Raw genomic sequence first — 26,408 nt, 5'->3', positions numbered from 1 at the left:
GAGAATGGGATCCTTTTGATTGCATTATTCACCCTTGACCCAAAAGCCACCGCTGAATGGTGAATCAATGGCTTCATCAAAACCAGTGCATAAGACACAGCGGACCCTAAAAACACTCTGCCGTCTTTCTATTCTACATATTGGTTGAACCTCAAAGGATTTGCACATAAAAGATGGCTGTCAGGGAGTGTAGCAAGGGAGTGGGATTGAGAGCGGGAAAAAGGCAGAATGGATTTAAATGACTGGCTGGAGTGTCTCCTGGGGGTGTGTCTCCTGGGGGCGTGTCTCTTGGAGGGGTCTCCTGGGGGGGGTGTCTCCTGGGGGCGTGTCCTGTGTGGACCTTCCCCTGTCCTGGTTCTATATTCCCACTGTGGGTGCTGCACTTGGCCCCCGCTTCCAATGCCCTTTGATATAGTTTTGAAAAATTCCCCTTTCCCGTCTCATCAGGGCTATGACAGTGAGACAGCTGTAGAGAGGAAGAGAGAATGAAACTGTGGATGTACAGTAAATATGGAATGTATTCCCCTTCACCTTTTCCACATTTTGTCACCTTACAGGCTAATTCTAAAATGGATTGAATAATCAATCTACACACACTACCCAATCAAAATAAATATCACACATAATGCTACGTACACACTGTCCAATCGCTCAACTCGCTCATTGCTCAATCTCTGGTGAGCTGTCACTGAGCCTTTCCTAGCGTGCACACTGCCCGCTAGTATGTTCCTAATTTATGCCACCGACAACCAGTCAACCAGTATAGGGGAAGCATCAGTCTCTGCAAATATGAATAAGTATTCAATATTTTTGTAACTAAAAAAGTATTATGACGAGTCAATGATTTATCAATGTTCAAATAGCAATTTACTTAGTTTTACGTAATGCGTGTATTACACATCCGTGATCCTAACGATCTCTGAAACCCATATTTAGAATTATATCTCTGTATGAAGCCAGAGAAGGACCATAAAAAATGGGGAGACCGGACTCCGCAATTATACGTTTCTTTCTGGTGAATGAGTTTTTAGCTAGCGAGTAGAAAAGAGAACATCTGCCCTGCCATTGATAGTCGCCGAACTCCGTCACTGGCCGCTTGCTGAAAATTTGCATAAAGTTGAACATTTCTCAAGATTTTGTCTCTGAGAGTAGCTCCACCCACTGTCGACCGTGATTCGCTGGCTCTCGTTGGAAGTGAATGAGAGCGTGTCTCTTTGTAGCTCTAGGGAGCAGACAGTGTGCACGTGGGATATGTATTCAGACCCTTTGCTATGTGCCATTGTTAGACAATGCATGTCAAAGCAAAAACCAAGCAATGAGGTATTGTCTGGAGGTATTGTCATGGCAAAGAGGGTACCACAAATTATATGCAGCTTTTAAGATCCCCAAGAACACTGTGGCCTCCATCATTTTTAAATGGAAGATGTCGGTAGAGCTGGCCATCCAGGGGGAAGGGCCTTGGTCAGGAAGGTGACCATGAACCTGATGGACACTGAGTGAGGAGATGGGAGAACCTTCCAGAAGGACAACCATCTCTATAGCACTTCATTGGGCCTTTATGGTAGAGTGGTCAAACGGGTGCAACTCATCAGTAAAAAGAACATGATGGCCCACTTGGAGTTTGGCACCTAAAGGACTCCCAGACGTTAAGAAACAGGCACTGTTAATGACATGACCAATACCATCCTTACTGTGAAGCATGGTGGTAGCAGCATAATGCTGTGGGGATGTTTTTCAGCAGTAGGCACTGGGAGACTAGTCAGGATCAAGGGAAAGAAGAACAGAGCAAAGTCCACGTGTCTTCCGAGGTACATCCAAGGCTTTTCCGGTTCTTATCACACTGTCTGCTCAAATAGAAGGCCTGAACTGAATCCCTTACATGCTGAAAGAAATACACTGAGGCCTTTTAACTTGATTGAACTCTAAAGCGCCCAAGCTGGCACAAGAAGTTGATAGAGCGCAACTAGGCATGCCAAATACTAACCATCCAAATTGAACGGTGCTGGCCATTTGCCACGCCTTCCATGGCACCACTAGGCTAATCCGAAATCAGATTCAATTCCTGGTTACGCTGTACGAAGCGTTTTATATGCCAAATATTTTTTCCGTAGGTAACATTAATTGAGTAAATATATTCCATCTTTCCTTGGATTAGTAAACTTTCATTTGCGTAATTCTGGACCCCACCACACTACTGCTATGACTGACGATTGTAAACAACAAACACGTGACGGAGCGCATGTCATAAAAACGACTTAGAAACGTATAGTTTTTATAAATGTCATGGTATATCGTCATATGTAAACATTTTAGTATTTCGAAAAATAATAAGCAGGTCAATTTATTTCAACCAAAAATACATATATGTAAAAAATATGTGGGGGGAAATTTAATACACAAGTACTGGAATACTAAATTATTTTCGGGTATTCGAATATTCGACTATCCGAGCCCTTTCCTACTGGGTACGCCCTTTTATATTGTGTCAATTGCTCCCTTTATGTTTAAAGAAACCCATCATACCTATATTACAATGGACAGCAAATTAACAGAAGGTTTGTGACTCTAAGTCAATTTGTATTGATTTAAACCTCTACATCTACTCTTGAAGAAACGCTTTACAGAGTTGTATTGGCATGTGTAGCAGATCCTAAACAGATCCTAAAGGCGCCAGCTGATGCCGATGAGGGGCAGAGTCTATTTAAATGTTTGTCACATCTTCTGTCGCAGCAGTAGCTTTACCCTTGGAAAGATGCGTGGTACTGTAGATTCCACGTGCCACTCGCTCCCCGTGTCACATCCCATCAGCGAGATGAGCTCTGACGACGCCACACTCCCATAGCAGAGAGGGGTAGAGTGACAGGATGCGACAGTCTAGGCCGGCCATGTTATGTGACCAGTACGCCCCAGATGCAAACCAGTATGTCTGTGTGGACTCTGCTACCTCTGGTCAGGTTTAGGCAGTGTCTCTACGGGGGTCCTGAGTTTTTCATGTCCAGTAAAACACTGCCTGGAGCGGTTCCCGGTTTGGTTGCTTGGTCAGGGGGTGGCGAGTCCTGTGCAGTGTGTGACAAAGAGAGCCTTCTCACCCAAATGAGACACATTCACATCTGTTTTGGCCAACCTCCGAATGACTCATTGTTTGGGTGTCTGTCTCGGTACGTTCCTCAGCTTTCTAATGTCGGTGGGACTTTTACAGTAGTGCTGGGAGGGTTTTTGAGGCGGGGGAAGCATGTGGTACAGTAAAAATAGAGGGGAAAAACAACTGGACTTACATGAAAATGGCTTGTTGTTGATCATCCCAGCATAGCCAGTGGACGAATTGGCATGCGGTGTTAGAATGGTGAACAGCCCAATTAGGGCCTGACACATTTGATTGGAGAGGGTGACGGCATCACCTGGAGGGCTCTGCTCAACATCAACCGACTGACCAATAAGAAGCCTGCTGCACGTTACACAGGAAGTGACACATGACACAGACGGCGAGGTGAGCAGCAGAAGGGGTGCTAACTTGAACTTTATTTTGAACTATCAAATATATTTGCACCCCAAAACCAATTCCAGGTCTGAACTAGTCTCTTATAATGACACTTATGCCCTAATTTTGCACGGTGAAGTGCTGAAGGAACATATTCATGGCGTATTTTTGTCATTATCCGGATTCTTTCTTTCGCTGTACGTCCAGCGGTTGGCTCTGTGAAATCTTGGTGCTAGTTTAACTGACAGGGCCGGTCTTTGAGGAGTCATTATAGTCAGAGTGACACCCCAGCCTGATGTATAATCCTTACTGTCTCACGTCAGCTTGTTAAGGCTGTCTCTATGACACCGCGTGCTATCTACGGTATGGTCATACCATGAATGCTAATGCTAGCTTGGCACTTGCTCTCTCCTCTGTGTGTCTCCAGCCGTTTGAGAAAGGAATTCTCTACCAGATCACGTTCTTAAAGCAAATACCAGTCCCATGTGTAATACAATTAAATGACTGAACAAACAGTGGATGAGTCGTCTTACTTGTTGATCTTGTTTTTATTTTTGTGTTCATTCTGTTTGTGTTTTTGTTTATTTTTTTATTTTTTTCGTAGGTAATGTGTTGCACGAATGCATAGAATTGTCCAAAATTGTATGTTTGTCGGACCCCACGAAGACTAGCCGTTGTTATAGCATTACCTAATAGGGTTTCTAATAAACAAACAGACAATGACATTAGAAATACTAAAGCCATAACGGCTCTCTGTGTTGTGTGCACCATTCCCACGCTGCTAAGCATGCGGCCGACCCTGGAGCTTCTGAGCGATCCAGATTTACCTCTTCCAACGTACGGCAGGAGCATCCAATCCTGCCATTGATTTGTCCACTGTGTCAAGCTGGCTCTGTTTGCAGTATATGCATGTTGGAGGTTGCCGGTGGTGGCTTCTGCTTTAATGAGAGGAGTTAATGAGAGGTCACGTGTGAGTGTGATGTGTAATATTTTCGTTAATCACAATGATTTCATGTATGTTTCATTAGGTTTTCCTCAAGATGTTGCAATACATGGAAATATGCCTCCGCAGAACCTAATGTACACAGTGACATGGAAATGTGGTGTTCCTGGCTGTAATGACTTATTTCCAGTATATCCTGAGGAGAGCTTGTGAAGAGTGACTGGGCTGGATGAAACTGTACTGTAGGTCATTGTAGGATAGCTACTCAGCAGCCAGGCATCATCTGTAACTAACAGCTTCTGCATGATGTAGACAATAATGAACAGACTAAAGAAGCCATCTGAAACTGACAGCCGTGGCAGTTAGACAGCATTCAAACGTGCTTTTGAAGGTGTATCGCTTGTCTAGCATAATATTTGGGCGATCAGCACAACTTGGGCTGAAAGTACTGCTCCACACAGGGCTGTACGGGCACATTTCCACTGACAGACTTGCATAAATGTTTGTGGTTTTTGCGCATAATTGTTTTCTGTCATTCCAGTCGTCCCCCTGGGAAGAAGGTGTGTGAGGGCTTTATGTAACCAAGGGAATGGGGCACTGTCACCGTGCAGCATTTCCATATGTCTGGGTTCAACCAGGATGCTGCTGTAGTGACACTTATCCTTCTCCTAGCGCACCCTGAAATTGATTTTAATTTAAAATAATCCACCTCTTTACATAATTCTTTCAGTGTATCTTTCTTATGTATTGAGTACTGCCACGTTGTCATGTGTTTGCGTGTATCACTGGAGCCTGTGCTCATCAATCAATCAAATGGATTTGATAATGCCATTTTTACATCAGCAGCTATCATCAAGTGCTTATACAGAGACCCAGACGAAAAGCCCAAAGAGCATGTAATACAATCCAAGATAGGACATATTCAGTGAACTCCAGTATTTGGAAAGTGATGCATTTTGTAGGCTTTGTATTTCAACCAATGAATTGTAAATGAATGCAATATTGGTAATGCCATCTACTGTACTTTGACATAGATACATTTTTGTATTCCAAAAATAGCATGAATTGCCTTGTATTTTAAGTGAATTTTGAGTATATAATACGGTACAGAATATAAATCATATGTTCTAAAGTCTTCTGTGGTCATAGACCTGAAAGAACTAATTTACCGTTACAGATGAAAGCACCCCAGTCTAGTTTCCCTGTTTCCTCCTCTGTCTTCTCCTTGGGAAAATTAGCTCATATAACCGGGAGTATCATGCTTTCTCCATTCACAGTTGATTTTAATGAGGAATTATTATCTTTCTCTAACAAGGCATTGTCAAAACATGGCCACACTTTCCTACCTAAATACTTATTACATTCCATGCTTAGAAAACACAGCACACTCTTTTGGCCTTTTACACACATTAACACATATGCTGCAGTCTAATACACACATTAACAACGCTACTACGGTCTATATACAACTAGTATCAATTTGATGAAAGTCTGTACTCTAACAGTGGATGAATATAGTTTTTACACCGTGATTTGACTCTGATCAATCAGTAAATTGTGTAGTAATCTTGATAGCTACACAGTGCGATGTCACATAATATCCTTTCTTCCCAAACAGTTCTCGCAATTCCCCTACTGTCACAAGCAGAACTGTGTTGTGAGTTGCCACAGCAACCTTCTGAACACAGCTTGGAGCTAGAATCTAAATCTTAACCTGACTTTGGTATTATTGTCTAGATACATTTTCTAACCGCCTAGATGAGGAGATTTTAAGTCACCTGCATTAAGAGCATTGCGTTGTAGGTTTTGTAGTTGACTTGTGTCTTAACAGATTTCTTCAGTGTTTGCCAACATATTATAGCTAGGAAATGCAGAAAAATATCACAATATACATTGTTGTCATATTAGCATTATTTAACAATATATATCATAGATATTTGTGGTTTTGGGGGGATTAACCCTTTAATAACGCTACTATCTTGTCAGCCTCAGTGCCTCACTGGCCTCGAAGATTAAGCCTTTGGAGTGATCAAACACAGGCTTAAAATTAATTTGTTTGAGCTCTTTGAATCAGCCCTCTGTCTGTGTGTGTTTGTCTTTTTAGGGATTTAAATAGAACGGCTGTGTGTGTGTTGGTAAATACACTGTGCACCCACATGCACACACTCAGGTGTTGGTCTTAATGAGCTGGGCTCTTCTCTGGCCACGCTCTGCTTTATCAGAGCTAAATGGATGAAAGGTGTTCAGGGTGCACGATCCTCTACGGTTTCTTCATACTTCCCCTCTGGGACTTGCTTTCTGCATTCACTTTAATCAGCGCCATTGTCATCTATAAAAACCCAGAATGGGTAAAACAAAAATATCGTGAAAAGTAATGCGGTTTATTTCTGACTACTGTAGTAATCTTCTGTTTTGATTATGGGTAAATACTGGTCTAACGCAATCGTAAGTTAATGTCAGATTTGCTATGTCCATAATGAGGACTATAACTCTTCTGTTTTGAGCAGCCAGCCCAGGCACAGAGGGTTCAGCGAATCTGCAGCCAATCATCTTGCAGGGCCTTTAGCCAGGCCCACTTCACATCTGTACTATGACGTCACTGGCCCCTGCAGACAGGTCTGTATGTATGACAGCTGATCGGCCTGGCTTAGTTACTCCAGGCTCCATTGAGCCTAGTGCACATCCTCCCTCTGCTCCAGGCTGTACAACAGTGCAGAACAATGGAGCTCTGCACAGTAGCCCACAGTACTGCAGATCACAGTAAAAAATCTACAGCAGATCACAGTAAAAAACCTACAGCATATCACAGTAAACCAACAGCAGATCACAGTAAACCAACAGCAGATCACAGTAAACCTTCAGCAGATCAAAGAAAAACCAACAACAGATCACAGTAAACCTTCAGCAGATCACAGTAAACCTTCAGCAGATCACAGTAGACCAACAGCTGATCACAATGCTACTATCAGAGCCACACTATGAAAAAATCCTAACTGAGTCAGCCAATTGTGCAGTAACACTACAACAAACCAAGTCAAATGGATCCAAATATGAAATTGCAGCAGTCTGAAGAGGATGGCTTAGGAAGATTTGTCCCATACATATGCCCCAAAACAAGTGCTGATAATGACAGTGACAGACCGCTTCCTGAATGTCCCGTTACACCTTACAACATCAAAGAGAAATAACTTACATGCTCAACCCATTCAAATGTTGTGTCTCCTCCAAAAATATGCTGCTCGTAAGTGACCCTGTCTCAGACTTTATCGCCACCAATCAACATTCAGTTGTATAAGCAAATGTACCCAACCTGGGAGACTGGGGTTTAATCGCCGTCTAAACTCTTTCCACTTTCACTGTCATCCTCGACCCCCAACCCATATTTTACATCTTTGTAAATGAAGCAAGCATTTTTCGATTTTACATTTTTAAAAGCAATGACTGTTTGCATGGTGAGACTTCAGAAGGAAGGAGGTTTCTGATGGAAGGTCATGCGACTCTGGTGCTCCTTCAAAGATGACAACAGCGGTTGAAGAGAAACCCAGAGGGGATACGGATGGGTGGACACATCTGTCCGGCTGTGTCGATGTGGTGATGAGGGACTAAGATGGGGCCCAGCATGCCTGGAGACACAGCCCCGAGCCCAGATCGTCTCCAGGCCCCCGGCCCCTGATAGCTAGACTTTACCATGGTATGGAAATGCTCCGGCACCTGGCTCGTCATTCAGTCAGAGCGCTGGGTCCCATCTGCCGTGTCTGTGCACAGCTTTGTTCTGGCATCTCCCTGGGTAGAGGACACAGGGTGTCTGTTCCCTGTCCTAGCAGGGTCCCTGTGGATGGACATAAAAAAAAAAAAAAGTGATGGGGGGGAGGTTTGTTAAAATCCTTTAAAAACCTTGGCTTTTGTCCATCTTGACGTCCAGGACTTTGACCATGGCATCAGCACTACGTCATCCGTTCTTACGAGAACAGAGGGTCGTTAAGACACGATAGTCTCTCCATTAACTCCCATTTCCGCAGGCATTTCACGGTTCTGAGGACCGCGACCATTCTACACGCTCCCATAATTACTAGAATTATATTATTATATGCCCATTCTACGCTGTCGACTGATACAGAATGTCATTTTGGAGAGAGTTGTTATTCCGTAAATTAAGGTCACGACCAAATATATCTGGACCTGTGTCGTGGTGCAGTTCGGAGAATGGTTATTCCAGTTATCAGAAATGTATGGTATTTGTCGAAGCCTGTATCATGCGTTGATCTGTAACGTGTGGTTATTAGGGGGATCCAATCTAGTGCTAGTAATAATACACTCCTGTTCTGTCAGAACTGTAGTCCATGGACGATAATGCACGTAAGTTCTATCAGAACAGTAGTCCATGGGCCAGAGCAAACGGGCTGTTGATGGTTTGATGGTATTAAACTGTTCCCTACAAATCGCTGATCAAATTGAACTATTAAACCCTCACCAACAAAGTAGCATTTTCATATCCCTGTAGCATACATCTCAGTGCATAAGTCAATGCTCAATAGAATCAAAGACACCTAATTGTAACACCACTAAGTCTGGTTTGTGTTCGAAACCCTACGATGTATTCAGTTAGGCAACACCATCCGAATTTGAAATGTTCTTAAGAATATATTCTTGCAATGCAATATAGGACATAAACATTCACCTTTATTAAGCCTCATGTTCTATTGCCCAGTAAATTGACTCTTCAAACCTTGGCCTTACGATTTGATTACTTGGCATCAACAATGGTGGCTTGTTCTCTCCCAGAAAGCCAGGGACGAGTCGATAGGAGGAAATTGGATGAGGCCCCACCAGTCCATCCCCCTTATGGGAAGTCCAGTGTGGGAAACTGAAAGTCAACCACTTTATAAAGGGTAGATAAAGGCTGCTCTTGGTCAATGCTCCATTCATCTTAAATGGATGAAGCGGTTCTCTTTTATAGAGAACTCAGGGAGCAGGGGGAAAGTCAATACAGAGGATGGAAGATATTGCTGAAGATTTCTGGAAATGGATTTCGAGCAATTGGTCTGATTGGAGCTTTAAAATTGGTTCAAGGCGTAAGAGCGTATTTCAATGGTTTTACAACCTTTGATAACAGATTCAAGATTGTCCGATGAAAAAAATGGGATAAAGTGTTGTCCAGGTGTGTCTACTGAGTTAGACCTTCAGTCCACCTAACATTCATCCTGCATCTTACTCCCCCTCTCCCCCCCTGCCATGTTCCTCCCTCACTGCTCTTCTCTCTGGGGGAGATCTGCCTGACTCAGGGCTGCAGGCCTGAAAGGTGCTGTGCTCTGCTGTGTGCTGGAGGGGCTGCCACTGTAGCAGCTCCCCAGTGAAGTCATTACTGTGCACAGCTCAAGCCTGCAGAGGTGCGCACACTCACCCCTCGCAGTGCTGTAGACAGTATGGAGATGCGTGCCGCGCTGTTAGGTCTATGAACTTTTGTAATCGTGATTATTTCTGTGGAAAGTCTTTACAAATGCCGTGATCAGGTAGATACAGTATGTTGTTGCATGGCTCATGTAACATAAAGTAGATACAGTATGTTGTTTCATGGCTCCTGTAACATATAGTAGATACAGTTTTGGCTCCTGCAATACAGGTGTAACAACCCGGATCCTAAACACTAGAATCGAGAGGTACTGTAGTAATCAGAGGACACACCGCCCGGCACATGAATAGCTCACACATATAGAGCCTTTTGCTTATCATGGACAATAGTGATTCTTCACTCTTTTCTTGAGAAAACGATTGCAACCATCCCTCTTGGTAATGTATAAATGTAACCAGAGAGCGAGAGGGAGGGTCCCTCCGCTGCAAACGTACTCCGCGTGCTCTGTGTGAAGGCAATATGGTATTGGTTACGCTGGCGCTGATGCTCTGAATAATTACTTGTGCATGCAGTGGCGGATAGGAGGGATGTGATTATTGTTGCGAACAGATGGACAGGTCTGAGATATTGTCAGAAATGTGCTGTTCCACTTGCGCCATGCTTGTAGTCATACAGCCCGCGTATTTCACCGAGTTGTCCTCACCCGGACAATCGATATAACGCTGTCCGTTTTGCAGAGAGCTGTGTCCACTGCGCTTGTGATCGGTTGGGAAGAGACTCGGGCTCTCTTTTTATTCTCATATTTTTGACCGTGGCACGTCGCCTCTCTTGGACCCTGTCCGATGTGGGTGAGCGGTGCGGAGAGTGCTGCCACCACGACTCGTCGGTCGGGGCAGGTTTGAAGTTATTTTTTTCGGCAGAAGCTGTGCGGAAGCACATGTTTTGATATTCTGAAAAAGACAGCATCGTGTTTTTTTTTTTTTTTTTTAACTCTGACCACCTTTGGACCGCTTCAAAGGAAATATGATTTTCTCAGATATGAGCGCAGGGACCAACTCCCCGAAGGTGCACCCGCCGAACGGGACAAGATATTACACATTCCAGGCAAGTAGGCTATCTTTACGTTACGTTACTCTGTGGACTTGGCGTTGAATACGGTCTTATATGATGGGCGTTGGTTCAATATTCAGTTTAGTTTTCCAATATTCATGTTCTTTCCGGCGACCATATATGTCGTTATTATTGTCCATATCTGTATTTAAAGAACATCCGCTACAGTATGTTTACCAAATCGGTTGTGTGCTTTTGCTTATCGCACCGCGATTGTAGCCTATAGTTCTAAGGTAACTGCGTGTGACCAAACCTATGTTTGCATATGTACGGGTTGCACTTTAATTGATAACGTTAGTTGCCAACTACTATGCTTTTTATTGTAAGTAGCATTACTTCGCTTTTACGTTTGTCTTGGGTTGCATATTATGCATTTATGAAGGCAAAGCGGTAGTCTACTGGGTGCGCTTGATGAGGTCTTTTGAAGTGTTGGGTCTAAATCAGAGGTGAAAAGGCGTCATCCACAGGCGCATATGTGCGATCAAGTACCGCAGTTCCCATTCCCCTGCGTATTACTGAGTCACATGGACGGAGTCCTAAATAAGAGATGACATTAGTATACATGAGTGCTTCCCACGCACTTTCTGTAATATGATTGGAAGGGAGAACTGTTTCATTCTCTTCATTAAAAGTAAATGATGAGATTTGATTTAGGGCGAATTATGGAATTCAGTTAACTTTTGTCTTTTTGCTCCATTCATTCTTGAAGGAAATTATTAATATCCGAGCTCCATATTAATCATTGGTATAGTGTTCTAATTTTAAAAGATACTTTTAAAGTTCAGCAATGACTGTATTAAAATCAAACTTTTATGGATGTGTATGCTAATGCATTATTTCAGCACTATGCCAAGCCAATGCAGTGTTAATGAATGATATCGGTGGCTATAGATCCCAGTCACTTACTGCTGTTTTAAACTCTTGTTAAAAGTCACCCTGTTTTTATACATGAACATATAATAAACATATAACTCCACTGTACTTTTGTCCACACAGCATACTTATGTTGCTTATTTGTCCTATGTACTCTGCTGGCCAAAGCATATCATAGAAAGTAACTACTTTAGAAATCACTTGTCAAATAACTATGATTTAATTATCCTGAGACTGGATGAGCCGGCCAATCAGATGTCCAGAGCAGTCATTTTTTATGACTTTTATGAGCCACACTAGTTTGTTGGGTTACACCAGAAAAGCTGCTTTTCAACATTCTTCATGAAAAGGAAGACTTTTGCTCGTATTGAAAGTAATTACAGGCCACAACTCTAGAAATGCCTTGCAATAACATTTGACTAAGCCAGACGTTTCAATGTTACTGTGTAAAAAACTAAAAGATGATCTCGGTCTGCCTGTCGGTCTTAGTCATGTCCATGTCACACCTCGCCTCTAAAGGAGCCCGCTTGGCTTTGTTGTCCTTGCTCTGTGGCCCCTACAGATGGTCTTCGTTTCCAGGTGCAGCGGATGTTATCCGTAAAGCATTGGATCTATTGATGTTGATTGGATGGGTCTCTCTTGATGAACTCCCACGCGGTGTTTTTGATGTGTCCAAATGAAATGCAAATCAGGATGTTGTCCACTCATGGTAGAATGCCGAAAATGACATGGATGGTAGTTCCCTTGTTCCCTCTGATGCCTGTGCTTCTGTCTTGGATTTACTGTTCGAAATGCCATTCTGAGTTGCCAAGCTCACCTGTCACATGGATGATATAAGTGGTCAAAAGCCGTACATCATCCACTCTTCATTGTGCTTTCCTCTCTGGTGAACTGTTAGATCAGCAATCATGGTTCCCGGCCCTCTAACCCTTTAGAAGCTATGTCCTCCAGGTCTAAGAGATATTTCTTTAAAAGCATTTTAAAGGCCCCATATACCTCAACTTGGTTTGTCAAATCAAATCATCCACAGGGAAACAGCTCATAGTCACAATGGTCCTTTGCCTGAAAGACCCCCTCATATATCAACAAGATTTAAAGTGATATAATCCCTTTTCAAGGGTTCTAGTCACATACAACAGCCGTGACATAAAGCATCTATTTCTCTAGCAAATAGCAAACACTCGCTAGCTCAAATAAGCCCAGCATTTGTTGTTTACTAACTCCTGATGTCAATTCAGTTTCTCATCCCAGCCTCTATTTGCAATTATATGCAATCTGGGCAAGTTGAATTAAACTGCAAAGTAGATTGTCCTCTGTGGTGCTATTGAGATTATTTAGTTATCCAATTTCTTTAGTATTCCCCACAAGACCTTCGCATTGGTAGAGCCAAGCAGATCTGCAGCTCCGTAGACACAGCGTAATAGCACCACAACGAGCTTCACAGGCTCAGGTCAAAAGTACAGCCCAATATAGGTAATAGAGTGCCATTTGTGAAGCAATGAAAGACATTCAATTGCGTTGCACATCCAGCCATTTTAATTCTGCCTAATGACATCTTCACGAAGATTGACAAGTCTCATTAAGGCTGACCCCGCCTTCCTCAGATGTCCAGTATTTAGTCAGGATCTGCTTCCAGGCTGTTGAATAAAACAAATCAATGAATAAAAAAGGAAGCCCCCTCCCTGGCTGTTGTAATATTTGGAGCAGTGATTGGTTGATGACTCATGTGCTGCTCAGAGTCTGTCTGATGGTGTGGGAGCCATGGCTAGTCGGGCGTGGTTCAGTCCACTGGGCCTGGGAGGAACCGGCTCCAATGGGATAACCGACAGTGGCCGGCCCAGGCCAGGGCTTCACAGTGGGAATGTTAGTAAGAGACTCGTTAAATACACTGTGTGCGCGTGCGCACACATGCAAAATGAGCAGTTCTCAGGGATGGCCTTTCATAATAAGGTTGACAGAGAAGAGTGACAGGGAAGAGGAGCAGATAGGTCAGGTTTCCACGGGCAGATGGGGAGCCTGTTGTCTAGCTTTCAGACTGGGTTATGAGGTCAGCGTCTTATCACACTGCTGCGCGTTGGGGAGTCTTATCTTATTTGGAAGTATAATATTTGAGGGCCTGCATGTCAAACTAGATATTTATCTCCACAAATTGCATTCTTGGATTTGGCGCTATTTTATCTCTCCGGGTTGTATTTACGAGGCGAGTAATATTGGCAGACAGCAGAAGGTGATTGTAAAGAGGAAAAGTTATCTCAGACAAAATCCATGTAATTAACTGGCCAGAAGGTTTTTAAATATTTTTTTTTACATATTGAGATGTGCTGTGCCAGCCTCAGAAGGCCTCACTGGGCCACCATGCTCTGATCCATTACACAAACAATGTTCAATCTGAAATGATTAGTAGCTCCAAACACGGCACCTCTCATAGAGGCCATAGGCTTAGCTCACTAATGAACAGTGTGTTGACATGCAGGGTCCAAGTTTGAACATTTCAATGCAGTTTTCAGTGTCATTTTTGTGTGCAGTGTAAATACTCAGAAGCTACTCGGACCCGCACACCACCCCAAAGAGCCCTTGAAGTGAGCCGACCTGAGACCATATGGAGTGTTGTGGGTTCGGCTCTTTTGAAGTACCTGGTGTTCATTGTGAACACAGCACGCCAGATATGCTTATCATTATTCCCACAGTTACAGTTGTACTAGGCTACTACACAAAGCACAATTAATGCCAATGATAACAAAAAATATATTTGGTTTGGTGGTACATATTTTTATTGTACAATGTCCAATTAAAGCATTATTTAATCTGCAATTTTTATTCTGATATCTACCATGTTGACAGTACAGTTTAGATGTAGATAATTTAGTATGTCTTATTGTTATAGATGCAAACCATTGGTTTCCTAAATGTAGTAGTCCAATAATAAGTTCTGATGGCATTGCGTGTCCTGCAATTATTTTGCATTTACCCAGAAGTCAATAAGTGAATGTTGGGGAACGATCTTGGTTATTTTCTAAACATAGCATTGTGACTGCAAAGAGAACTAAGACCGCAAAAATTTTGACATGAACGGGCAAGGGAACTGAGTTATTTTGCTAAAATTAGCAGTGGTCAGGCAAAAGTGGTGGTCAGCCATCCAAAAGTTGCTTGGTGGAAACTTTTGAACAGTTAGCCTAAACTTTGTGCTTGGCCCACGGCCAAGTGCTCTGCTGCCCTGACAGCCATCGACACAGACAGAAACCCCTAACCCTCAACTTAAGTGTGACAGTTGGCCCTGTGTCCCTGCCTCAAACCAAAGCTCAATATTCTCCCCTCCTCTCTATCCGTGGTGAATCTGAATCTTGGCAGCCGTGCCTGGATACTTCGGTTGTTCATCTGCCACTGGGCTGTTGGTCTTTTAGCAGCTGTCCTCAATGCTCTGTTTGTGATCAGGTCCAATGCTTGCTCCTCCCTGCCTGAACCCTCCCTGCTTCCATTCCGATTCCATCTTCCATGCGCCATCCTTCTCATGGTCTTCATGGTCACACTGCTCCAAAGCAAAGGAGGACGCCCTCTTGGCTTGCAGCAGCACGCTGGCTGGCTAAACGTACCGTTTGCATACAGGCCTGAGAAGCAAGAGGAATGACCTGACCACACCTCATTAAATGTGCAACTATTCATTTAGCTTGGCGTTCACATCCACCCAGCAGTGCTGGAGCACGTCGTGAACTTTCTATTACTTACCCAGCGCTCTCTGTGGAAACTATAAAAATATGTTTGATATGTTTATGACTGTTCTGTGGGACAGGGACAAAAATACTGCAACGCAAGTCAAAAAGTTTCTGAGAGTTAATGACTCATAGTTGTAATGATACGTTTGGCTCTGAGCGGCTCTGCTTGTGAATTCATAACATGTTTAAATGCCACCTTGATTCACCGATGTCACTACCTCTGCATCTGAAGGGAGTGAAGCCCCGATGTGAGTCACTGAGAAATGAGGGACGGCTCCATTCCCCCGCAGCAACAAGGGAACCCTGTACTTCACATCCTCGTTGCTTTCCCACCGGAACAGGAAGTCCTTTGAAAACGCTTATCAATCACATCACAGATTATACCCGAGCAGAACATGACTCACTCCTTTTGATTTCTGACAGCTTCTCTTTAGAGAGATAGTGTTTCCTCCTCTGTGCTATTCTGAACTACACTGCCACTCCTAGTCGTTTGGATTATTTATATTTTTTCCTATTTGTTATCCAATAGTACTTAAGACCTTGACTGATTGCAGCAACTACCAACGTGGGTGGAAGGTCGCGACAAGCGTCCTCCGAGACGTCATAGCAAAGCACTCGGCTTCTTTTTAGACTGGTCGTCCAACCTGGAAGTTGGCCAATGGTGCCTCACCCTACTCTGAGCGATGCCGGCCAAGGTTTATTGCCCCATGGGACATCGGGCCACACAGTCGAGATTCAAACCTAGACTAGGGTGGACGTGTCAGCACTACAATGCGGTGACTGCAGCGCCATCCTGGAGCCCACCCGTGTTGGATTAAAATCTATCTATTCCATTCCTGTTTTACTGTTGCTGTGATTATTCTGAATGTCGGAAATCCCAACAGTACATGCACGCGCGCAGACACGGAAAGCTGTGAACGTACACAACCTGCTTGTCTCTCCAGGTGCTTGGCTCGCCTCCGTTTCCATCCTCCACCTCTCCACTATATCACGGTCAGGGACAAGGGGGAATAAACAAAAGCTGCCCTTATGCAAATGAGCTCTCAACAGGGCTAAATAACACCAGGGCCAGCGATTGGAGATGAAGTGCTTGACCTTTTGGTTATTGTGGTGGCCGTGTTATAATTGCTTACAAATGGCTGCATGCACCCCTCCCCACATTACACCTGATGAGGAATCCTCTGCCCACCCGGTTCCTGTTAACATAGTGTGTATCAGAAGCCTTTGGCCTATTTTCCTCGTAATGTTTTTTTTTTTTTTTTTTTTAATCAGCCCTGGTGCATTAAAATCTGGGCAGGGCAGATGGGAGTGGAGTTTGACCCACTTTGATGGATTCCACACCGATTAAAAGGATGGGGGAGCTGTCCGAAGCAAGTGAGCTGTGCCGTTTGCACATGTGCGTGTGTGTGTGTGCGTGCGTGTGTGTGTGCGCGCGCGTGTGTACTTGCTTGAGCGTGTCGACGGTGAGCACATGCGCCTCGCCGCTATACGTCCCGTTCTACCGCTTGCGCTTTTTTCCCGCGAAGTTGCACGTTCGCCTTTTCCGACTGAGTTGTTGTTGTCGGCTTCCCCGTTGGCTGACACGCGGACACTCTCTGCCGTCGGGACACCGGCCATCCTCAGCGCGTGTTGTCCCGCGGTTGGACGCGCTGACCCAACTCTCCTTGGCATCACTCTCACGCCGACACGCCTTCCCGCTTGCTCATTCTCTTTCCATCTCTTGCTTTTACTCCCTCTCTCTTTCTGTCCATTACGGCTTTCCTGTCGAAACAGGAAGTGAGGCGCGATGACCAGGCCACTCTAGAATACAGATGCCTGTGTCTCACTCATCCACCTATTCGACATGGTGCAGGAAGAGTGTGGTGGTTCCACGCTGCTCGCGCTGTCCTGAGCCTTCCTGAGGTGCAGGTGGTTGTGGGATTCTTGTGGTAGACCTGCCTTTCTGGGATTGCTAGTTCCCGGCAAGCTGATGTGATGTTAAACAGAGGTTTTAATACATGTAACTGGTCCCTGCTGCATAATAAGGCATATTTGCTACATGATTTACCCTATTATGTATCAATCATGTGAGGGTGATCACATGGGACCCTTTCTTTGATGATTTTGTTTACGTTGATTTCCTCTGGGTTTGAGATGAGGAAACTAGCATTGAAGAGGACATTGTGGAAACATTTTGTGAGTTTATGACTCCGATGAGTATTGGATAGCCTTGAGAGACTCCAACAAATCCTGAAACAACCTTGAAAGCTGTCTGGGAATGCATGAATCAATGCACCATTACGAATGGCTCTCATTAGAAGGCAGCTGGATACTGGCTGCTATCCAAGAGAGGCAGGGCTTGTATGTCATATGTTGTGTACGTACATTTGTGTGTGATGTGTGTCTATACCGCATGTTTTAGATGGCGGGTAATTTAGTGTCAATAGGACTTGACTGCCCATATACGTGATAAACTGTTGATGTTGCAATGTGTTACATGATGTCCTTCATCATTAGAAAGATAGTATTTGATATGAACTGACACCTTTTGGCCGATCATAACTGCAGTACCAAATACGGAGGGGTGGAGAGGGTAGCACTACTGTGAGTTTGTCTGGTTGACTTCAGATTTTTGAGTTCCGTTAACTTCAGTGTTGAGTCTCTGCAGCGCTGGTTCAGTTGACTTCACAGTGTTGAGTCTCTGCAGCACTTGTTCTGTTAACTTCACAGAGAGTCTCTGCTGCGCTGATTCAGTTGACTTCACAGTGTTGAGTCTCTGCTGCGCTGATTCAGTTGACTTCACAGTGTTGAGTCTCTGCAGCGCTGGTTCAGTTGACTTCACAGTGTTGAGTCTCTGCAGCGCTGGTTCAGTTGACTTCACAGTGTTGAGTCTCTGCAGCGCTGGTTCAGTTGACTTCACAGTGTTGAGTCTCTGCAGCGCTGGTTCAGTTGACTTCACAGTGTTGAGTCTCTGCAGCGCTGGTTCAGTTGACTTCAGTGTTGAGTCTGCAGCGCTGGTTCAGTTGACTTCAGTGTTGAGTCTCTGCAGCGCTGGTTCAGTTGACTTCAGTGTTGAGTCTGCAGCGCTGGTTCAGTTGACTTCACAGTGTTGAGTCTCTGCAGCGCTGGTTCAGTTGACTTCACAGTGTTGAGTCTGCAGCGCTGGTTCAGTTGACTTCAGTGTTGAGTCTGCAGCGCTGGTTCAGTTGACTTCACAGTGTTGAGTCTCTGCAGCGCTGGTTCAGTTGACTTCACAGTGTTGAGTCTCTGCAGCGCTGGTTCAGTTGACTTCAGTGTTGAGTCTGCAGCGCTGGTTCAGTTGACTTCAGTGTTGAGTCTCTGCAGCGCTGGTTCAGTTGACTTCACAGTGTTGAATCTATCTCTGCCATCTCTGGCAGCCAAAGGCCACTTCCCCTTCTCGGCTCACACAGTGCCATGCCAGGACTCCTCCGTCAGCACATCTGTCCCTGCCATTCTGTTCCCCATGCTCCTCTGGTGGGAGGAAGGGGCCTTTGGCTGCGGCAGGGAGAGTTAACTCCTGGTCCATCTCCATGCCTGGCCATTAGGAGCAGCCCATCGATGGGGTATCATGTAGATCTGGGGACAGAAAGGAGATGGAGAGACTGCTGTTGGTATTCTGTGGGTGTCAGCTCCTCTGCTGCTCTGGATCTGTCTGCTCCTCCCTCCTACAGTGTCTCTGCTACATTCAATCTCTCTTTCACTCATTCTCTCTCTTGCTTCTCTCTATTTTCTATCTCTTTCTTTCTCTCTCTTTCTATTTCTGTCTTTCTGAGTCCCTCTTTCCCCTTTAAGAGAATGCCTTCGTCGTTGTCCGTGGTGCTGAAACAGGAACTCACGACTCATAAAGCACTCCACAGGCTTTTAATTTCATGGCTGGTGCTCTGTATGGGAGAAATATAAAATCTCCCCTCTCTCTCTCACTCACTCACTCACTCACTCACTCACACACACACACACACACACACACACACACACACACACACACACACACACACACACACACACACACACACACACTCACTCACTCACTCACACACTCGCGTGTACACACTCACACAAACAAACGAAAACAAATGCAAACGCACAGAAAACCTGAACACTTGGTCTTCCTTGCCTTTGCTCTGTGTTTGCAGGCTCCATATACTCAATGCCGGTGCTTAACACTGAGCATTTAGAAATTCTGTTTCGTCAGCCTGGGGTTCTCATCTGCACGCATTCTCTCTCACTTAACCTCCTTCTCGCATGTGAGATTACAAATCCATTTCACTGTTATTTCAATCTGCCTCTCCTGTGCCGATTTCCCTGTCTCCCTGCAGCCCTCGGCCCTTCCCGTGGTCCTTGCGGATATCCTTGGCCTTTGAGAATAATGCCGTGGTGGTGAAGTCTAATGCCGTGTTCAGTTAAGACCATCTTCTGGCAACCTCCTCGTTTACCGCCTCTCTAGCTTCCCATCCATTGGAGCGGGACCGTAAAGAGATCAGACACCACATCCACCCCCTTTACACCAGTATTGAACCATATCCACCCCTTTTACACCAGTATTGAACCACATCCACCCCCTTTACACCGGTATTGAACCACATCCACCCCCTTTACACCACAGATCCACCCCCTTTACACCAGTATTGAACCACATTCACCCCCTTTACACCGGTAATCAACCACATCCACCCCCTTTACACCACTATTGAACCACATCCACCCCCTTTACACCACTATTGAACCACATCCAACCCCTTTACACCGGTATTGAACCACATCCAACCCCTTTACACCACACTTCCACCCCCTTTACACCACACATCCACCCCCTTTACACCACTATTGAACCACACTTCCACCCCCTTTACACCACTATTGAACCACACTTCCACCCCCTTTACACCACTATTGAACCACACTTCCACCCCCTTTACACCACTATTGAACCACACTTCCACCCCCTTTACACCACTATTGAACCACATCCACCCCCTTTACACCACACTTCCACCCCCTTTACACCACACATCCACCCCCTTTACACCACTATTGAACCACATCCACCTCCTTTACACCGGTATAGAACCACATCCACCCCCTTTACACCACACTTCCACCCCCTTTACACCACACATCCACCCCCTTTACACCACTATTGAACCACATCCACCTCCTTTACACCAGTATAGAACCACATCCACCCCCTTTACACCGGTATTGAACAACGGCACTACACCTGTGTAATGCTGTCAATCCAGGTTTCATGTATGTTTGATTTTCAGTGATTTCAGCTCGACTCTGTGGGCTCGGTTTCCTGTGCGACAAGGTCGCACCACATATCCCTGGCTCAAAACTCTCGGTGAAGCAAAACAAATGACTGGTTCAAGGGAATCACTTACAGCTCGTCCCAAAGGCGGCTGCCACATTCAGTGCTGCCAGTTAAGTGATTCTTTTGCAAAAATTATACATATTTTCAGATCCCTTCGGTTACCTTTATTGTTAAAATAGTCTGGCGACATATGCGGCTTCTTTCAAAGGTTCCCCAGCGAGTTCGTTCCCTGGTTGTGTGTGTGGAGGTCATCGCTGGACTGCTTGTGTTTCATCCATCACTGCCCCCTCCCCGCCTCTCACTGTTCTAGCCTCTCAGCCTCCCCCGCTGCTGCAGAGAGGGAGCAAAACCTTCCAATAGTGTTGTTTAGAGCAAACAGCACTTCACACTGTTTGGCTGAAAAAAGGCGCCCTGGCAGCTAAAATTAGCGTAATCTTTTTTTCGAACGCCGATCATGAAATTGTCTCTTCCTACTCGTCCTTCCAACCTTCCTTTATCCACACAATATTTAATGAGTCTCATCACTCTCTAGCCTCATGGACAAGAGCTAGATAGGAGCCTGCTGGATTTATGAATCTAAAACACCAGGGTGTAATTTTTACTCACCACAGGAAGAGGAAGCCCTGTGGCTGGGCAGTGGAGGCATGTGCTGGGCAGATATTCTGACGATTTTCTGAGCAAAAAAACTCAACTATTTTTTTCTTTCGGGCAATTAAAGCTTTATTTGACATGAAAGAGGTAAAAAATTAAATTGGATGTTTTTGATGACAGAACCCATGCAGCAGTAGTATGTGTGCCAGCTGGACCTCCAGGTTCGACTTATTAGAGTTTTCAGTTTCCAAAAGTAGAATATGTTACAGAGTAGACTTGGTTTTATTTTAAACATGACATTTTGTTTGTATTGCCTTGTTCGGAAGGAATGCAAAGTAAATGATTGCACAGGCGAACTTTATGGGGTTGATGTTTTCTAACAGAAACATGCTAGAACACACCAATACTGTAAAAAAGGATCTTGCTGACATGTTGGGGCAAAACATGTTAGGTATTCATTACTATGTTACTGCTAACATACCAAAATATATAAAGTGTCATAATTTCTTTCATTCACAATAGAAAGCTGACAACATCCGATTTTCACTGAGAGTTTGTCTTCAAGTACAGGCTATGTAAAAACCATGCCTAGTTGTCCGTTGAGAGATTTTTTAACAAGCCAGAAGGTGGGAAGTCAGACTCCTGCATTCAGAATGAGGTCATCAGTGGCATTATTCCCATCCCAGGTTATTGGCGTTAGCATGTATTGTATTCCCAGGCATTATATTACATTTCTGTGTAATACCAAGAGGGTTGCTCCTCTGTGCTTCCCTGTCATTGAATCTCCTCTACACCTCCACCGTAGGGTACGTCAGCCACTGCACAGAGAGACTGTGAAGCACATTCCATCTGCTGTGTCAAGCGAAAAGGTTGTGCATCAAATGAGGTGGTGGAGACGACGTAAACACTACGCACCACACAATCTAACTAATCCTTGATGTTTTTGGGAAGGGATTTCCCCGGTGCATTTAAACACTGACTTGATACATAGATCAGATTGGAGTAAATTTAATAAATAAAATAAATGCTACGTGTGGACTGCAGATGTCCATGCTGTCTGTTGCAGGCGGTGCTTTCTGTTCCTGTAGCAGCGCGCTGCGTGTCTCGGATTCCCTGACCGCAGAGGAACGAAGCCCCTTGAAATCAACAACTGCAGACGGTCAAAAAGGCTGCTATTCTGTTCCTCTAGTCCAGTTTCCATATGCCCACACAGCTCCTGGAGGGACTACAATACCTCTACAGAGAGTCGTGCCCCAAGACAACACATTAATGTTGCTTATTCATTAAGATGTCTATGCTCAGTCTGTTCGGTAACGTCAGTAGCGTTGTTTTTTGGGATGTGTTTAAGTTAGCCTTTTATGGGGATTACATCAGACATGAGACCTACTGGAGTCCTGGTTGTTTTAATGATGACTGTAATGGTTGCACCGCTGGCCTAGAGGCTGCTGGGGTCTTACCTGACAAGGGCTAAGCACAGAGTGAGCCCGACACTGAGGAAACATAGAAATACCGGATTAACTTTATCACTCTCTCCTTCCACTCCGGAAAAGGTGAGATTTTCTTTTTTATTCATTTTTTATTTTTTTGTTTCAGTTCAGGATTTGCTTATTATGGAGGAGCAGTGAAAGCCATGTGTCGCGTCTTTAGTTGGTCTCGAGGGGTGTCCGTCAAGCTGACGTGCAGGCTGTTTAGTCTTGCTTGGATGCGATCAGCGAGGTAAATGGCCTACCTGTTGTACTGAATTAACTCAGCTTGTGGGAGTTGTAGTCATTATATTGTGCCCCACAGGTATAATATATTTTGAGTTGAACATTTGCCGGTGATATACGTATGAGATCCCGTCTAAAGGCGTTCTAATCAGTACCCATAGAGTTACCTCGGCAGACAACCAGCGACTGGTTGTCAAACGTGGCACAGTATTATCTATATCATTTACTGACTTCCTTTTACCAGAGGTTTTTGGCAACATAGGGAATACAATCCTATTTCTGACACAGCTCCAGCTATTATCTCCGTAATGACCAGACAGGACGATGACCTGGTGGTGCCCCACTGCAGAGGATGAGGGGAGACACAATTGTGCCTCTATGCTGTGTAAAACGCTTCCAGACCAGTCAGTGAATGATAACATGGCTACGTGTACTATTTCTTCTCTCCCCAAGGTCCCCAGGTCTGTGTGAGAGATGAGGTACTGAGTGCAGAACAGGTTGGGTTGTCTGCTACATTTAGGAAATAGCCTTCAGGTGATGTGGGGAGAAGTGTTACAAGTATCTACAATTATCTTTTAAAGTGATTGTACTGCTTTTCTTGATTTTTTTTATTTTTTATTTTTTTTACTTCAAGATATGAGTAAAATAGTTTTCCTTAAAAATTATAAAGTTGAACAGGTACTGTATATAAAAAAGCAGCTTTTATTTTGTTGGAATGGTGTGGGCGGGACCCCAACAAAACCCTTATTGTGGCTATTAAAAAAACGAATGCCAGTAGACAGTTGACTGGCCAGCTCATCCTCCTCTATGATGCTAATTGGACAGATCCTCCTAAGGAGTATTATATCATGGCATTTGTAAGCTTTCTGTCAGCTGAGTAGCAGATAGTTAAAATTTTTTTTGGCTTTCATGTTTTCCCCTAGGGCACCCATATGAGTGTTGGATATGTGTAGGAAAAGTCAACAATATTATTTGGGTGTCAGGATTAAGATTTCATTCAATCTGTAGTTTTCCGTTTTAACTTGTTTGTTACTTGGAGTGGGGAGGAGGAAAGAACTCTGTTTTATCCAAGGAATAGACTAGCCATCACTAAATGGGTTATTACCTAGAAATGTGGGGGAGAAAGTCCTAGAATGTCCTATTGATGGTTCCGCCTTGACTAATTTGGATTTGTCATGGGGCCTGTCTTCTTTGATGAGTAAGGTTAATGAGTAACTAGTAGTGAAGAAGACATCTGCTGGCCTGAAACTATGTGTTCAGTCCCTCATGTGTCTCCTCTTGTTTGCTTGTTTGAAGGTCTGTGTGTTAGGTATCCAACCTATACTAGTACAGAGCTAGATTCCCTGCAATTGACTGTTGACTGAATAATTTCAACTCATTGGTATCTGGGTTCCCTTCATTCTGTTTTTCCCCAATACGAGTGTATACATGTATACATAGATTTTGACTCTGCAGTTACTTTTATATGACATGGTTTTCCTATCTGATTCCCCCAGAAGGCGTGGGTCTCAGCTCTTTGCCTGTCTAAATGTCTGCCGGTGTGCCATGGACATTATATGCTCTGTAGGGGTAGGACCAGCAGTCCCGTGCGTTGCTTCGGATGTGGAAAATCTCACGTTGTCCAAATCTCCCAGTTAAGAGGCTTATTGCTGACACAATGCAGCAATCCCGGCTGTTTCTCCTTCACGCCGTGTGAGTCCCGAGACCCGTGGTGATGTGAGACGACGGGCAGACCGACAGACTGGCACGACGGGCACGGACTGGGCTCTGCCGAGTTGATCTCGACAGCGACGGGTTGGATGCTCGTGGGGGACGTCCCCCCAGCCTCTCCCCGTCTGGATTTCCTGTCTCGCGCTGGAGGCTTGGCCCGGAGGCGACGCCCAGAGAGAGGAAGGGAGGAGGAGTCACTCAGAGGAGGAATCCCTTGCCACTCATCCATCAGAGAGTGGTCATCACTGGCAGAAATGTGGGCTTAGAATCTTTGTGTGGACAGAAAAGGCTGATGTGTTCCTCATTGAGTTGAGTCTGTGTATTTTCAGAAAAAGCCTGTTGTAGCATTATGTCCGTATATGGTTCTGTTAAGCAATATTTAGATGGTGAGCATCTAAATATTTTTATTCTCCTGCGACCATTATTCGGGTTGAATGTAACTATTTTGAATTGGTTAGCAGGATACTTTGAAGCAGTTGTTTTCTTGATTTGAAGGCTGGCGTGGGGCTCTGGTGATGACGCTCATTGGGGTTTCTTTTCCGGGTGATTTCAGAGGGCCAGTGGTTCGGACAGTGGAGGAAGCAATACTGTTGCATAAACATGAAGAATAATGTACTGTGTCTTGCATGTAGACACAGGAAATTGTCTCTGCTGTGAGTAGGTGTTCAGCATGCCGTTCTGAAAAACCACACATACCCCCGGTAAATATAGAGGTCCCTCAGATATCAGTGAACCCAAAAGCACTCTCATTGAGATACATTATGTTTATTATAATCTCTGTTAGCATTGCTCGGTCAGCAGCTTCTCTTCCTGAGGTCCACAGAAAATATCAAAAAATAACATTGTTGGACAAAAGAACGTCTAAAATAATAAGAAATACGCTAATGGACGTTATTTGGCATTATGCAGCAGGGTGCCTGGATACAACCCTTAGCTGTGGTACATTGACAATGTACTACAGAACCCTGAGGTCCCTTATTGCTATTATAAACCACTTCCACTTTAACTTTTCTAATTGCATTGGTGTGTTTTGCAGTGCCTATGGCATTTACGATGTCATGTACCATGGTTAGCCAAGACAGACTGGTTTGCATCGCATCGCATCGCATCGCATCGCATCATCTTCCGCTTAATCCGGGGCCGGGTCGCGGGGGCAGCAGTCTAAGCAGGGATGCCCAGACTTCCCTCTCCCCAGACACTTCCTCCAGCTCTTCCGGGGGGACACCGAGGCGTTCCCAGGCCAGCCGGGAGACATAGTCCCTCCAGCGTGTCCTAGGTCTTCCCCGGGGTCTCTTCCCGGTGGGACGGGACCGGAACACCTTCCCAGGAAGGCGTCCCGGAGGCATCCGAAACAGATGCCCAAGCCACCTCAGCTGACCCCTCTCGATGTGGAGGAGCAGCGGCTCTACTCTGAGCTCCTCCCGGGTGACCGAGCTTCTCACCCTATCTCTAAGGGATCGCCCAGCCACCCTGCGGAGAAAGCTCATTTCGGCCGCCTGTATCCGGGATCTTGTCCTTTCGGTCATGACCCAAAGCTCATGACCATAGGTGAGAGTAGGAACGTAGATTGACCGGTAAATCGAGAGCTTCGCCTTACGGCTCAGCTCTTTCTTCACCACGACA

The 26,408-nt window shown here is 44.8% G+C and overlaps 1 protein-coding gene across 4 annotated transcripts in view; it reads left to right on the top strand.

The window, feature by feature from the left end:
- ppfia2 (PTPRF interacting protein alpha 2) overlaps positions 1 to 26,408 on the top strand; it is a 148,900-nt gene that overhangs the window by 49,484 nt on the left and 73,008 nt on the right. The window contains exon 1 of one of the 4 annotated variants that reach the window (XM_020042763.3): positions 10,357 to 10,875. The exons of 2 other annotated variants lie outside the window; for them this stretch is intronic. In XM_020042763.3, the coding sequence (XP_019898322.1) occupies positions 10,795 to 10,875 (81 nt within the window). In that variant the 5' untranslated portion in view covers positions 10,357 to 10,794. Of the gene's footprint in view, positions 1 to 10,356; positions 10,876 to 26,408 lie in introns of those variants that run through there. One more of the 4 variants, XM_020042764.3, reaches the window with a different exon arrangement.

This window comes from Esox lucius, chromosome 23 (genome assembly GCF_011004845.1).
Source record: "Esox lucius isolate fEsoLuc1 chromosome 23, fEsoLuc1.pri, whole genome shotgun sequence".
Taxonomy (NCBI): Eukaryota; Metazoa; Chordata; class Actinopteri; order Esociformes; family Esocidae; genus Esox; species Esox lucius.
The sequence above is the reverse complement of the archived record's forward strand: the minus strand, read 5'-3'. Positions and strand labels throughout refer to the sequence as shown.